This window comes from Silurus aristotelis (assembly GCF_946808225.1).
Source record: "Silurus aristotelis genome assembly, chromosome: 18".
NCBI lineage: Eukaryota > Metazoa > Chordata > Actinopteri > Siluriformes > Siluridae > Silurus > Silurus aristotelis.
In genome coordinates this window covers 9337863-9353362 of record NC_139591.1, presented here as the reverse complement: position 1 = coordinate 9353362, position 15500 = coordinate 9337863, and the positions used below count along the sequence as shown (strand labels likewise).

The 15500-nt window shown below is 39.7% G+C and overlaps 1 protein-coding gene across 1 annotated transcript in view; it reads left to right on the top strand.

The window, feature by feature from the left end:
* dchs1b (dachsous cadherin-related 1b) overlaps nucleotides 1–9578 on the top strand; it is an 86545-nt gene extending 76967 nt beyond the window's left edge. The window contains exons 12-21 of the mRNA XM_083568958.1: nucleotides 887–1012; nucleotides 1113–1322; nucleotides 1772–2638; nucleotides 2866–2979; nucleotides 4254–4465; nucleotides 4599–4750; nucleotides 4951–5081; nucleotides 5237–5523; nucleotides 5622–5763; nucleotides 5865–9578. Coding sequence (XP_083425084.1) covers nucleotides 887–1012; nucleotides 1113–1322; nucleotides 1772–2638; nucleotides 2866–2979; nucleotides 4254–4465; nucleotides 4599–4750; nucleotides 4951–5081; nucleotides 5237–5523; nucleotides 5622–5763; nucleotides 5865–8455 — 4832 coding nt within the window. The 3' untranslated portion in view covers nucleotides 8456–9578. The remainder of the gene's footprint in view (nucleotides 1–886; nucleotides 1013–1112; nucleotides 1323–1771; nucleotides 2639–2865; nucleotides 2980–4253; nucleotides 4466–4598; nucleotides 4751–4950; nucleotides 5082–5236; nucleotides 5524–5621; nucleotides 5764–5864) is intronic.
* Nucleotides 9579–15500: the final 5922 nt, after the last annotated feature.

Genomic DNA, 15500 nt, shown 5'->3' with positions numbered 1-15500 from the left:
ATGATAGCAGGTTAAACATTTTTTAAAAGCCATTGTGTCCTGAATCATTCCGCTTAATGGTATCTTAAGTCAACACATTCGCACCCCACATCGTCACATATCGACGCTGTGGATGTTGCATCCGACGGCATCCACATCCGACGCCGAGGGTACCCCCTTCGCGTCGCTTTTCGACGCAGATGGACGGGGACCCCATTTGCGGGTTACGGTTAGGGTTTGGGTTAGGGTTAGGGTTCAGGTTAGGGTTTGGGTTAGGGTTAGGGTTTGGGTTAGGGTTAGGGTTAGGGTTACGGTCATCTTCAGGATTTTTCTAAATTAAAAAATTTATCCTATACACTTATTATGAGAGATAATAAATTATTAAGTGTATAGGACAGCGATCTGCATTGAAAAGCGAAGCACAGGGGCTCCCATCCATCTGCGTCGAAAAGCGACGCGAAGGGAGGTACCGTCTCTCTACGTCGAAAAGCGACGCAAAGGGGGTACCTTCGGCGTTGGATGTGGACGCCGTTGGACGCAACGTCCACAGCGTCGACATGTGACGATGTGGGGTAGACTTGAATTTAGTGGTGTGGTTAATGCTAACCAGCTAAATTCTTACTCACATTGTGAAGTTTGTGCTTTTGTTTTAAATGAAGAAACCTGGGTTGCTGTAAGTTGCTCAAGTAAACAGGTGCTGGCACCAAATGATCTTTCCCTGCATGCAAGCTTGTTCCCTTTTGCCAGTAATATGCCACAGTGGAGAAAAATGCCAAGGTGTAATGAGATGTGTAAAATGCTTAAATCAAACCAGTTAATCACATTGTGAAAGTTTTTTTTTTTTACAGATGCAGTAGAGTTTTCGGTTGAGCTCAATCTTTGTCTTTCTTTACTATAAATGTTTCAGGTGCAAATGGACATGTATCCTATGGAGGGGTAACATTAGAAGGTTTTGTCATTTCACCAGAAACCGGTGTCATTTTACTTACCAAAGTTCTTGACAGGGAACAACAGGATCATTACAGCATAACTGGTAATCTGTTTTTGCTCTTTTAAGCATGCAGTTATTATTGGAATGTTACCATAACCAGCCATGCTTATGTTTCTCGATACATTTCTTCTATGTGATATAGTGTATGCCAGTGATGGAGGGATGCCCCCTAACTTTGCAAAGACCAAGGTGCATATTACAGTAATAGATGAGAATGATAATGCTCCAGCATTTGGAAGTCTGCAATACAGTCTGGAGTTGCCAGAGAACCTCGATCCAGTAGAACTTTTTACAATTAAAGCTACTGATCATGACAGTGGGGATAATGGCCTAGTGGAGTACAGGATAACTGGTAAGTATCACTTTTGAGATTGATTATACAACATATTCCACATTTTCTAAATAGACCATACATTCCCAAAAGTATGTGGCCACTTTCACAGCAAAATATGTGCCTGAAATCTGTTTCATCAAAACAATGCCACTATGCACAAAGTAAGCTTCAAGACATGGTTTGCCTAGGTTGATTTAAAAGAACTTAAGTGGCCTCAGTCCTGAATTAAATTCTTTTAAACACCTCTGGGATGGACTGGAACACCAACTGGGGACCAACTCCATGTTAACACCTATGATTTGTAATGGGCACATACTGGTGTGATTGTAATGCATCAACATAATTCTGGCCAGATACTGTAATGTCTAAACCGTAAAAACATTTTTTTTTACTTTTTTTACTTGATGAAGTAAATCAATATTTGGTAAAGTTCCAAGTCTTAAAGATTCCAATTTTATTAATCTTAGCTGGAGACCCAGATGGTGACTTCCAGCTGGATAGCAGTTCCGGATCCCTGTCCACCTCTCGACCTCTGGATAGAGAGAGAAAAGCCAGGTATTCTCTGGAAATTGTTGCGCAGGATCATGGAAGCCCCTTTCTTACTACCACAGCTACTGTGGAAGTCAGTGTACTGGACATTAATGACAATAGTCCAACATTTAGTAGTAGCAGCTATGCCATTGACATTTCAGAGGATGCTGCTATTGGAACATCAGTTCTGGAAGTGACAGCCAGCGATGCTGATGAAGGCAAGAATGGTCAGATTCTATACTTTCTGAATAAAGAAGCAAGAGGTGCATTTACCATAGACCCTGATACAGGGCGAATCCTCACAGCTGCCTTATTGGACAGAGAGAAAATAGCTTTATACAGCTTCCAAGTGTGTGCAGTTGACTTGTCCCCTGCTTCACCCCACAACACCACGGCCCAGGTCACAGTTACCATTATGGATGTAAATGACAATGCACCATTTTTTATACAAGATCCTCTCATATTCACTGTATCCAGCAGAAGCGTATTCACAAATCATGTGGTTGCCACTATGAGAGCAGAGGACAAGGACTTTGGTGCCAATGGTTCAGTATTCTATCGTTTTGCCAAACCAGCACAAGGCTTCTCTATAAACTCTCTGACTGGAGAGATTCAAACTAGTGAGTCACTGAGCAGCCTGACCCAGAGCCAGTATATCCTCATTGTGGAGGCCATGGACCAGGGCAGCCCTCCTCAGTCCTCTTTGGGGGTGGTGATCATCTACGTGAAGGAACACAACTTTGATGGTATCCGCTTCTCCCGTACCACCAGAGACTTTAGCATCCAGGAGAATGCAGCCAAAGGTTAGTCACAGTGTAGAACAGACAAAATTCCTATGCTATAAGATTGGTTATTCTTGTGTATTTTCTCAGCTGATTAAAAAAACTAATATAAATTTGCTCCTTAAAATATAAACTTTCCAAAACATCCATTGTGTGACAGTCTATGCAAATGTTTTCTTTAAAAAATTTTAATTCAGTCAGCTTAATTATCTCAGCGGCATTCAAATAAAATTTTCTTTGATCCTCAGGAACTGCAGTTGCACAGACACAGGCGCAGTATCCAGATGGCACACGTGGGGGCATCACATACAGCATCTTCAGTGGGAACAAACAGCAGTCTTTTAGCATCAGCTCCAGCACAGGTCAGTTGGGAGTAGAGTGCAAAATTGTAGCCCAGATAATTTTTTTTAATGTTCTTCATTGGTTTTCTAGCAGTTTGCTATTTCTCTGTATTAAGTGGTGATATGTGTGCAGCCAAAATAATTAACCATGTAGTTACTTTTGGAACTATGTAAAGATAAAAAAGATTATGCTTCTGTAGACATAACCCCCCATCCATCATTAAGTGATAAGGAAGTTTTGTGTTTCATGCTTTCAGTTTCACAATCAACATTTTTAACTAAGCCACCAGCTTGTCCACATAAATGCATTGGATTGGTACATCTATAAACAGTGTAATATGAGGCAAAGATTTCATCCTTTGCATACTTATTATACTAGTATATGTATTTCTGCTGTTTTCTGAAATGCAGAGAAGCTGGAAATTGAATTTCTAGCCTGTTTATGGATGTTAATTGGAGTATGATTTGACATCTTCGGTTCGCAATAAAACTACCTAAATAAAGGACTGTCCTGTAAAAAGTTTTTGCTTAAACTAAGGAACAGGAAAATTGAAAATCTAACAGCTTTATTTTATTACTTGCTACTTGTGAAATAATAACATCCAGTAGATTCTTCCTTAAAATGATTTATCCATGGAACCTTAAAGCAATATCACACAGGCATGGGGCTGTTTCACAGTGGTAAAATTCAGTATAACCACATGATTGCAAGTGCAATATTGCTTTTATACAACAGTTCTACTGCATAAATATGAAATTAATTTTAAGTGACATTTAGACAAAACATGGCCAAGTTTTTTTTCTTTGTTTTTGCTCGGCCTGCAGACATGGATAAGAAAGAAGCCGCACTTACTTTATAACATTTCAGCCCACCAACTAGCTAGATCACATTGATATGTACATTTTTGTTAGCGGTGCTTCCAGTAAAATTGCAGTCCCTTCTTTTATTCCATGTTCATATGATAATGTTTTCTTTTTCAAAAGTTTCTGAATTGTATCGTTAGACATGTCAGCTGTTGATGTCACTAACACTACTGTAGAAACAGTTTTAAACTCGGAAGTGGAATTTAAAGTGGTGAACAAATATGAGTGCGTTATTACAGTAAAATGTCTCAATGAAGTAAACTATATAAAAAACACTCTTGCAGTACTCTGCTTTTGACCAGTCAAATTACTGGTCCAGAATAAAATGTGTATAATATCTAATGTAGATCACTTTATTTAGTTGTATATTCACATACTAGAGTGTGATAGCAAAAACAATTTTAAGGTTCCATTTCTTTTGATTCACACAGGTGAAATCTGGGTACAGAGATCCAACAGCCTGGATTTTGAGGACACGCCAAGACTCCGTCTAGTGGTGAAGGCTGAAACTGCAACTTCCAGCTCTTTCATGGCTGTCAATCTGATTCTACAGGACGTCAATGACAACTTGCCCCGCTTTCAGCTGCAAAACTACATAGCATACATGTATGAGGCACAGGGCTACGACTCTCCAATTATTCAGGTGCTCTTTTTAATTTCAAAACAAATACATTTTATTCAATACAAATTAATCCATCTGGATCAGTAGCACTATTGTAATATAGCCATGGGATAATACTACATCATTTTAATAAATGTATTTTTTTTCTACTAAGGTTATAGCTGAAGATGTGGATCACGGCCCAAATGGTCAAGTGACCTATTCCATTCAGTCTTCTGGACGTAGCGGGCTGTTTAAAATTGACCCTCTGACTGGCAGTGTCACCACTGCTGCCATCATGGACCGGGAGATTTGGATGCAGACCAAGTGAGCTTCCTTTGTCTTTGTTTGTTTGTATGTGTTTTCCCAGTGTTGTGTACTCATGCTTCATTTGCTCAGCTTCATCAGGCCAGATATGTTGTTTTACTTTGGGGTTCCTCTGATACATATTATTTATTTTGACCATTTTGAAACTAAAAGATTTGAATGGTGATGTTGACATTTGATGTTAATCTGATTTTTATCAGACTAGTGATTACAGCAACAGATCGTGGAAGCCCCAAGCTTGCTGGCTCTGCCACTTTGACTGTAATTATTGTTGATTTAAATGATAATAGTCCCACAATCCCTATGCCAAAGGAAGTGCGAATTCCAGAAAGTAAGTGTCTTTTTCCCTTCAACTCAAAACAAGTTAAAATTTCACCTTTCTTCATGTACTTGCACTGAGTTTGTACCTCTGTGGGCATGCTGTTTAGCATTTAAATATTTTTCTTACACCAACTGAATGCATATTATGTCTCTAATATCTCCTAGACTCAGTTGTCGGCACAGAGATTACCATGGTGACAGGGAACGATGTTGACTCGGGCCCAGCACTGTCCTATTCTCTGTATCTGGATAAAAACTCACAGGGCAAGTTTGGAATCCACCGCTACAGTGGCAGAGTGTTTCTGACTTCCCCACTTGACTATGAGGAGAAGACATGGTACACACTAACTGTTAAAACTTCGGACTCTAAGCATCAGACTGAGGCCAATCTGACAGTACTGGTGGAAGATGTAAATGACAATGTGCCTACATTTACACAAGACCTATACCAGGTAATTATTTTTAATAATATATAAATTGCCCCGTGTCAGTCTATATACCACTAATGGTGAAGGAGTGAATATTAACTTGCTCTGATGTGGTTTCTCAGGCGGCACTGGCAGAACATTCTCCACCTGGCACTTCTGTAATTACAGTAACAGCCACAGATAGTGACTCTGGAGAGAATGGAAGAGTAACCTACCGACTAATATCATCATCTAAAGAGGGCTTTTACATTGATTCCAGTAATGGTACAGAATTTAATTATTTAGATCTGTTCTATTTAGGCCAAATATTTAAAAATGTTAAAATTGTTAACCTGAATACCTTTTAAAATGTATTTTCTTTACAGGCACCTTGTTTATTAATCAAAAGGCTATATTTGACCTAGAGCATCCCACTGTGAGGGTGGTTATTGAGGCACATGATGGAGGAAAGCCATCTCTATCTGCCATTGCTACTGTCCAAGTCCAGCTAAAAGATGTGAATGACAATGCTCCCACGTTTAATGAATTACAATACAGAGCCACAGTGTCTGAGGACCAGCTTCCCGGAGGCACCATTTTGACCCTTGAAGCAGTGGATGGTGACCTCTCCCAGGAAAACTCAGTTTTTGATTTTGCTATTGCAAGTGGGAATATTGGAAATGCTTTCCAGATTGAGAGTAGTGTTCGATTCATAGAAGGCCATGGCTTCCAGACAGTAGGCACAGTGATCCTGGCAGAGCAGCTGGACTTTGAGCTAACATCTCGCTACAATCTCACCATTGTGGTATCTGACCGTGGTGTTCCCCAGCGCAGCTCCAGTGTGCCTGCTATTATTACTGTGAAAGATGTCAACGACAACCCTCCGGCATTTAGCCGTGCTGAATATGTAGTGTCTCTGAGTGAAGGGGCCTCAGCTGGCAGTGAAATCTTACGGCTGTCTGCAGTGGATCCAGATTCAGCTCCAAATGCAGTGATCCAATATAGCATTAGCTCTGGAGATGACACAGGCCTTTTCTCAGTGGACCAGTGGACTGGTGCCCTGCGCCTTCAGAAACCTCTGGACCGTGAGACTCAAAATTCCCATGTTGTAATTATTCAAGCTTCAGATGGTCATGGTCATTTTGCACTGGCCCCTATTAATGTTGAGGTGAAGGATATTAATGATAACAGGCCTTACTTCCCTATTGAGACTATGACTGCAAGTTTACGAGAAAACCAGCCCCCTAACTCGGCAGTCACGGTGCTGCATGCCATAGACCATGACACTGGGGTCTATGGACAGCTGAAATATTTTATATTGGACAGATCTGGTCAAGGAAAAGACTTCTTCATGGTGGATCAAAACACAGGAGAGGTACGGTCTCGTCAGTCATTTGACTTTGAAAAGGTGAATTCATTCCATTTCATGGCTTTGGCTATGGATGCAGGCAACAACTCTGCCACTGTTACTGTACAAATCTATGTCACAGGGGAAGATGAGTATGATCCTGTCTTCATTTCCTCATCATTTTCTATTGAGGTACCAGAGGGAGCCCAGAAGGGCCAGAGCATTGGTCAGGTGCAAGCCAAAGATGAAGATGGTGGTGTTGATGGGATTGTGCTTTACTCATTATCAAGCAGCTCCCCATACTTTGATGTCAACAAGACCACTGGTGTGATCTACCTCAAAATGGATAGTGCTAGTAGTTCTAGTGGCCAAAGCCGTTCCAAAAGGGAGACGCGCCTTATGACCATGGATGTTATTGCTCATAGTCCTTTAGAAACGTCAAGGATTACAACTGCCCAGCTCACTATTGATGTTACCAACACATCCTTTGGTCTTGCAACTGACTTAAACATTCTCCTGATCAGCATAATTGCAGCTTCTCTTGGTGTAATAGTCATTTTAGTCATAATTGCTGTGGCCCTGTACCTGGTCAAGTCTAGACACAAGAGGAAAGGGCAAAACACAGGTACAGCGGCTTCAGACACAACCTTGCAGCAGTTAGATGAATCCAAATCAGCAGGTGGTGAGAGGATCTATCACCAGACCCTTCCAGGATATGCTGGTGATCAGGGAGGAGCTGGAGGTTCCTATACAAGAGGAGGATCTCTGGATCCATCACACTCTAGTGGAAGAGGATCCGCAGAGGCTGCAGAAGATGATGAAATCCGGATGATAAATGAATATCCACGAGTAGCTAGTATTACCTCTTCCATGCAAGAGCACATCTCTGCCCGAGGGCCAGACTCAGGCATACAGCAGGATGCTGACCAACTCTCTGACATCTCTGGTGAAACGGGAACACTAGATGCAAGCCAGTGGTTCAAAGGGAAGAAGTTGGGAAGTTTAAGTGGCACCTCCCTCTCTGGTCAAGTTCCAGTTTATAGAGATGAAGGAGGTGGCTACCTTGCTGTGGGCAGGGGGCTGAACATATCCCATCCAAAGGATTATGGGTTCCCAGAGGATGGCAAACCTTCAATTGATGGCTCTCTGACAGCTATTGTTGCTAGTGATGAGGAGCTACGGGGCAGCTATAATTGGGATTACCTTCTTAATTGGTGCCCACAATTCCAACCTCTTGCCAGTGTTTTTACAGAAATTGCCAGGCTTAAAGATGAGAGTTTACCTCCCAACAATCCACGAAGACCTTTCCAACCTAAAATCAAGACAGAACCTAAACCACCCCCTCTTATTACATCAGTAGCCCACCCTGGTGCCAAGTCTGTTCCACCAAAGCCTGCTATTACTAGGACTTTTCCACACCTAGCAACCCTCAGACGCTCTCCTATTAGCCATGAGGGTTCCATTTCATCTGCAGCAATGTCTCCCAGCTTCTCACCATCTCTGTCCCCTCTGGCAGCCCGATCACCAGCCGTCTCCCCATTTGGTGTTACACAAGGCCCATCAGCCTCAATGATTAGCACCACAGAGCACTCCCTGGAGCACAGTGATGACACAGAGATGAGAATTTAATTCTATCTAGGAAATCTGGTCTCTGGGTATATAAAAAAAGTAAGCGTGACCTCTCAGACTTTAACTGTCTTGGTAAACGCTAACAACTGTGACTTAAACAGGAAGGGTTAAAATGCTGTTTTTGCTGTGAAACTGACGATACCCTTCATCAAACCATTGTGGACCTTTGTGTTTAAATTTTTTTTCTTTCTTTTTTTTCTGTCTGGCTGGCCAGGCAGATTAGCTTTAGTACTCTTTTGTTCTTTTCTTATATTGATGACTGACAGCTTTGGAACATTTTGCAGAGTCTGTCCAAGATGGCTGCTATCACCACTATTTTTGCATCCTATTTGAACTCTGTGAAGGTGCACCAAGAGATTTCACTACATATGCACATTAGAAATGGTAGTTCAATTAATATGTATATATTTTTTATTTTCAATGGTTTCAGTTCTTTATAGGTCATGTTTTTTAATAAGAAAATGCCATTACCTCGCATTTATAAAGCACTCATTAAAATTTTGTATATGTGTATGTATGGTAGCCATAGTGCTTATGCATCGTTGTTGTATAGTGTTTAGCATTACCATACTGTATGATTTTTGTGTAGGCCTGTTATGTGAATGACTGGGATGTGTTGTAATAATTGTAATGTATTGATAATAAGATGTTTTGTTAATTATTTATATAAAAGTTAAACCATAGGGATATCCATGTTGCATATTGTTATATTATACTTCTTCTCCTACGTCTGATCCTTTGCCTGACCTTCCAGCATCAAAGCAAAGAAAAGCTTTGACATACTCATTATATATGAGACTTATCTGGAGGCCTTCAGAGTAAATGCTGAAAATCGAAACATGCTGTATGTCAAAGGAGTTTCTGTGCAATGCCAGCAGTCTGACTCACTATGTGTTTGTGTGTTTTGTTATTTGTGTTAATTCTCACACTGTATGGTGTTATATAATTCAGATCTTTTCACATGAAAAAATAATTTCGATGATGTGTTTTAAAGTCAAATGCTTCCATAGGCTTGCAGAGGTAATCCATAATAAACACCAGTGAAGCTGTCCACAAAACATGTGGCTAATAGTATTTTTACACAGGATGCACCTACTGGAATAAACTCTGGACATTAAAAAAATCCATATTTTCCTTGTATGTATACACACATCTCAGTACAGATTACAGTTACTGTATAGCAAACAAATGTCCTCTAGTTCTCCTGAATGTTTTCAGAGTACATATTGGCTACCTCTGGCTCATGTGTAATACTAACACTGTCTGTAGTTGGATTTATGAAATAAAAAAAAAATGGACTAAAGTAGAAGTTGCTAAAGAGGGTGTAACGGATTTCTTTAAACTATAAGTTGACAAATCTTTGGCAGCATATTGGTAGATATGCACACATACATATATGTTAAGAAAGAGCTAAATTCCTACAAACATCTTGAGTTTGCAGACTGTTTAGTCTTTTCTTTGTTTCCTTCTTTAGTTACATTGTGCTGGCAGAAGAAAAGAAACCAAAGCCTAAATAAACTCTAATCAGTTGGCTTAGCAGGAATCATAGTCAAATTGATTGTTCATTAAAAAAGGTATTTACCTAAAATTATTTACTCCAGTGACCAGTACTGGCCTTATACTTTGTACTGCCAGATGCATCTCATGAGCATGAAGCTTAAATAGAATCATAATATGCATGATGGATAGCTGATGTATTCCTTTGAGTAGTTTTTTTTTTTGGGGGGGGGGGGACAGAAAAATATCCACAAGTGCACATAGCATGTGTTATAGATGTCTAAACATCAAAAATGTGAGTTAGTGTTGTTCTTGTTCAAGTCATTGAACAGTTGTTGATTGTAGAAACTGTCAGCTTTCACACAAAGTTATTTCTGTCTATTATCACGGTCATTGAGACAGTCTCAGTCTCTCTCACACACACACACACACACACACACACGGACATGCACGCACATACACATACACACGTGCATGCTTAAATACACGAAACCTTAATTAACACTGCGTGTTTGCGTAAAAATCATGTCATGTTGATTTTTGTTATTGCTCTCATATGGTGGAAAGGCTTGTTTGCATTACTGCAGATTCATTTATACCATAGAGGAACAAGGAACAGTTTTCTGTTGTTTACATTTTAGAAGAGTATTTAGAATTAGATTTTAAGAATTTATGTTGTAAATACAAATCAAAAGAGAAATACCAGCATTTAATGCCTTTTAGTGATTCTCATGCCGATAGAGGATGGAGCTGTTTTAGATGTTGGCAATATGAAAATATTCCATTAATGTTTAACAAGGTTAAGGTCTGGTAACTAGTGTTATTTTCATATTTGCATGTCCAGGTGGGTTTCTTTTGGGTTAACTATGCCCAAATGTGTGTGTGCATGGTGTGCTGTGATGAACTTGCACCCAGTGTTCCTGGGAAAAGGTTCTGGATCCTTCATTCCTTTGAATTTTATACAGCAATTGACTGAATGAATGGTTATAAAGCATTTTAAACTAGTGCCATGATATTGTGAGACAGGTCCTAACAGCACCATTACTAGATCTCAGACACAAATTTCCCAAATTCCTGAATTATAATTAAATTATTGTTATTGTAGCTGTAAACCCTAAGGAACTATTTCGGAAGAAAGTGATTTCTCATGTTTAAACGACTACATCCTGAACCCTACAACCCTACAGAGACCCCTGATTTCAGCTGTGTATTTAACATGTTTAGTATTTGTTGAGGTCTTTTATACATTTGTTTTAGTGTTTGCGCATTAAAAAAGTAAAACAAGAAAACTTATATGGATATTATACTGTTAATTCTAAAATAGGTTTTGCTAAGACAGTGAGCATGTCTGGATATGCAATGTGTAGCTTTATTCTCCTTCTGGCTCTTTCTCTCTACATCTCTCCAGCTGTTTGCCTTAAACGAGATCTGCCTTAACCTCATGCTGTGAGTTTGACTTTGGCTGAAGCCCAGCTTTTCTTGCACCCCACTTGTGTTCGTGTCTCACAGATTTCCACTCAGCACTGATAGCACAGAGATTTGTGTTCACTATTAGAATTCAATGAAAATGATGAGAAAGTCAGCATCAGTAAATGAATGCAGATCATACAGTGATTAATTTGCATTCCCCAAAGTTCACAGGTAGGATGGAAAATAAGTCTGATTAAGTCTCCTGTCCATGAATATTGAACGAGCTATGTGTTAAAGGCAATTTATTACACTTTAAACTTTTGGCCTGGAACACAAGTCTGGATTTTCCATTCAGCCATCATTTATCAGGGTAAAAGCCCTATTCAGATATTAGTAGCAGCACTTTTTCAGAGCCATTAACTTGTCAGCTGTTATATGATTTCTGGCAATGGGAAGAAAATAGAGTGGCTAGTTTAGACCCTGATCAGATTTATTCATCAGCAGTATAAAGGGTCAGTAAATGATCCATACAGTCTCACATAATGTGATATAGCATTACAAAGAAAGACCATTAACTATTTATCCTGAATGGCTGATATGTTTCATTTGAGTTTGCGTGTATGCATGCATTACATTTAAACATTTTCCAAGGTGCTTTGACACCTGCTGCCATTGAGAATTTTCTTTACAGCAATATTGTGAAACCTGTCGTGAAATCCATTTAAAGCTCATTATGCTCCATAATACTCCACCCAGATGAAGAAAATAAATATAATAATAATTCACATTTTTTTTTTCTTAATACTGTCTTTATGTCTAGTAATTCTTTTTTTAGAATGAACAACAATAAGTCCATGGGTCTAATTTCTTAGCAAGTATAAACATTCTAGCAAAAGCTGAACATGTGGATGTGCTGTGGGAAACAGCTCCAGACCATTTCAACACTGCACATGTCCCTCAAAATAAATACTTGAATTTAGAAAAAATCAATTACGGCAATTTTTGGGCTAACGTAAATTTTCTTTTGCCGTGCATACAGTGGAGTATTGCAGTGAAAAACATATTTTTGTAAAAACTTATTTTAATTATGATAATTTCATGCAGTTTTGTCATAATTTTTAGTGACTGAAAATCTATATGCAGTTTTAAAGTCCTATCTGTCAGCATGATTATAGTTAGACACTTTATTATTCACTTTATTTTGGTACTGAGACGTTTCAGGCATTATACATGTCCTATAGCTATTCTATTCATTAGCTCATAAAGTAAATCATATTTTTTCCCCTAACATATAATAAAACAGTTTGTCTTGTGTCATTTTAACATCTGTTCTGTTGCACATGGCAAACTTGTTTTCCAGAAGAAAAAAAAATTCTGGAAAAAAATTTTAAAACTCTTGATCTGTGTTTTAAACAGTGTTTGAAGAATGAATGATATTGTAGTATTGTAAATCATTTCATTTGTCTGCAATATAGTATGATATTTACAGTCATGTTAAAAAGAAAGTACACCCTGCAGCTTGCTGGTCTGGAGCATTCAAGAGTGTGATAACACAACACTAAGGAAGAATGACATCAACAATGATCTCAAAAAAGCAATCGTTGCTGCCTAGCAATCTGGGAAGGGTTATAAGGCTATTTCCAAACAGTAAAGTAGATTATTCACAAGTGGAAAATATTTAAAACAATTTTTACAAGAATGGACATTTCAGCAAATTCACCCTAAGGTTCAAGCTGTGCAGTGCTCTGGGAAATTGAAAAAACCAAGAGTTACATCTCACAGTCTACAGGCCTGTGAAAGTAAAAGTACAATTAGAAGGAAACTGAACAAGTATGGGTTGTTTGGAAAAGAAATCTGTGAATAAACAGCTGTAAGGAAACAAATACCCAAAACCTCAATAGACTAAATCAACATTGTAAAAAACTTCTTCTTCTTCTTCTTCTTCTTCTTCATTCAGGCTGCTCCTATTAAGGGTCGTCACAGCGGATCATCCGTCTCCATACTACTCTGTGTTCTACATCTACCTTTATCAAACCAACTACCTGCATGTCTTTCTTCACCACATCCATGAACCTCCTCCATGGTCTTCCTCTTTTCCACCTGTCCCAGCGGCTCCATCCTCAGCATTCTCCTACCAATGTACCCAATGTCCCTCCTCTGCAAATGTCCAAACCAGCTCAATTGGGTTTCTCTCACTTTGTCTCCAAAACGTCCTACATGCACTGTATCTTTAATAAACACATTTTGAATCCTGTCTATCGTCATCACTCTCAATGAAAATCTCAACATCGTCGGCTCTGCTACCTCCAGCTCCACCTCCTGTCTTTTACTCAATGCTACTGTCGCTAAACCAAAACATACAACATCGCAGATCTCACCACAGTCATATAAACTTTCCCTTTCACTCTTGCAGATCCGCTTCTATCACAAATCACTCCTGTTACTCTTCTCCACCCACTCCACTCTACCTGCACTCTTTTCTTCACTTCTCTAACACACTCTCCATTACTTTGCACTGTTGACCCCAGATACCTAAACTCATCCACCTTCACCACCTATTCTACCTGAAACTGCACTCCGCTGCTCTTCCTCTCATTCACACACAGGTAGTCAGTTTTACTCCTACTGACTTTTATTCCCCTTCTCTCCAGCGTGTACCTCCAACTCTCCAGGCCAGCACACTCCTTCTCCATTCCTCAGGCATCCTCTCACCTCCATTCCTCAGGCATCTTGTTAAACAATTTGGTTAAAAACTCCACTGCTATCTCTCATAAACATCTCCATGCTTCTACCAGTATGTCATCTGGTCCAACCTACTTTCCACTCTTCATCTTCTTAATCGCTGCTCTCACTTCCTCCTTACTAATCCTATCCACTTCCTGCTTCACCATCTCCACACCATCCAACCTTCTCTCTCTCAATATCCTGGTTCATGAGCTGCTCAAAATACTCCCTCCATCTTCTCAACACACTCCCCCCACTAGTCAACACATATCCATCCTTTATTGCTCTAACTTGTAGCACATTCTTCCCAGCTCGTTCCCGCTGCCTTTTCAATCGATATAAATAATTTTCTCCTTCCTTAGTGTCCAACTTCTCATACAGCTCCTCATGTGCCTTTTCCTTTGCTTTCGCCACATCCCTCTTCACCTGCTGCCGCATCTCCTTGTACTCCTGCTTACTTTTTTCATCACTCTGTCGATACCAATTCTGTTTTGCCATCCTCTTTCATCTTATGCTCTCTTATGATCTTTTTGTCTTCCTTTTAATTTCCAGATGTCACACCAAGTACCTTCCTAGTGTCTCCCTTATCACTTCTGCAGTACTTGCCCAATCATCCACCACCGAGCCCCTGTCTGAACTCTTCCACAGTCTTCCTCCTTCAGTTTCCACCATCTTTTTCTTCTTTCAGGCCTCATTTTCCTCCTCTTCTTCTTCTTCTTCACCTCAAAAGCCGTCCTACAGACCACCATCCGATGCTGTCTAGCTACACTGTCCCCTGCCAACACCTTACAGTCTCGAATCTCCATCAGGTTGCATCTCCTACATAGAACATAGTCAACCTGTGTGCACCTTCCTTTACTCTTATACGTTACCCTATGTATCCTTCGTAAAAAAAAAAAGTGTTCACCACTGCCCTTTCCATCTTTTTAGCAAAATTTACCACTGCCCTTCCACATTCCTCTCCTTAAGACCATTCTTACCCATCACCTCCTCATCACCTCTGTTCCCTTAACTAACATGCCCAATAAAGTCTGCCTCAATCACCAATCATTCATTCATAGGTACACCTTCTATCATTTCATCCAACTAAATCCAGAATTTTTCCTTCTCCACCAACTCACAACCCACTTGTGGAGCATAAGCACTGATGACATTATCATCACCCCTTCAACTTCCAGCTTCATGTTCATCATCCTATCAGAAATCTCCACTACACTCTTACTGTACTCTTCCTTCAGGATCCCCTACACCATTTCTTTTTACAGCCACAGCTAATGGCTGGGTTGAATACTGTACATGGGATTATTTTTTATTAATTTTTTTAAATACATTTGCAAACAAACCTCTTTCATTTTGTCATTATGGGGAATTGTTTGTAGAATTCCAAGAAAAATAATGAATCCAATCCATTTTG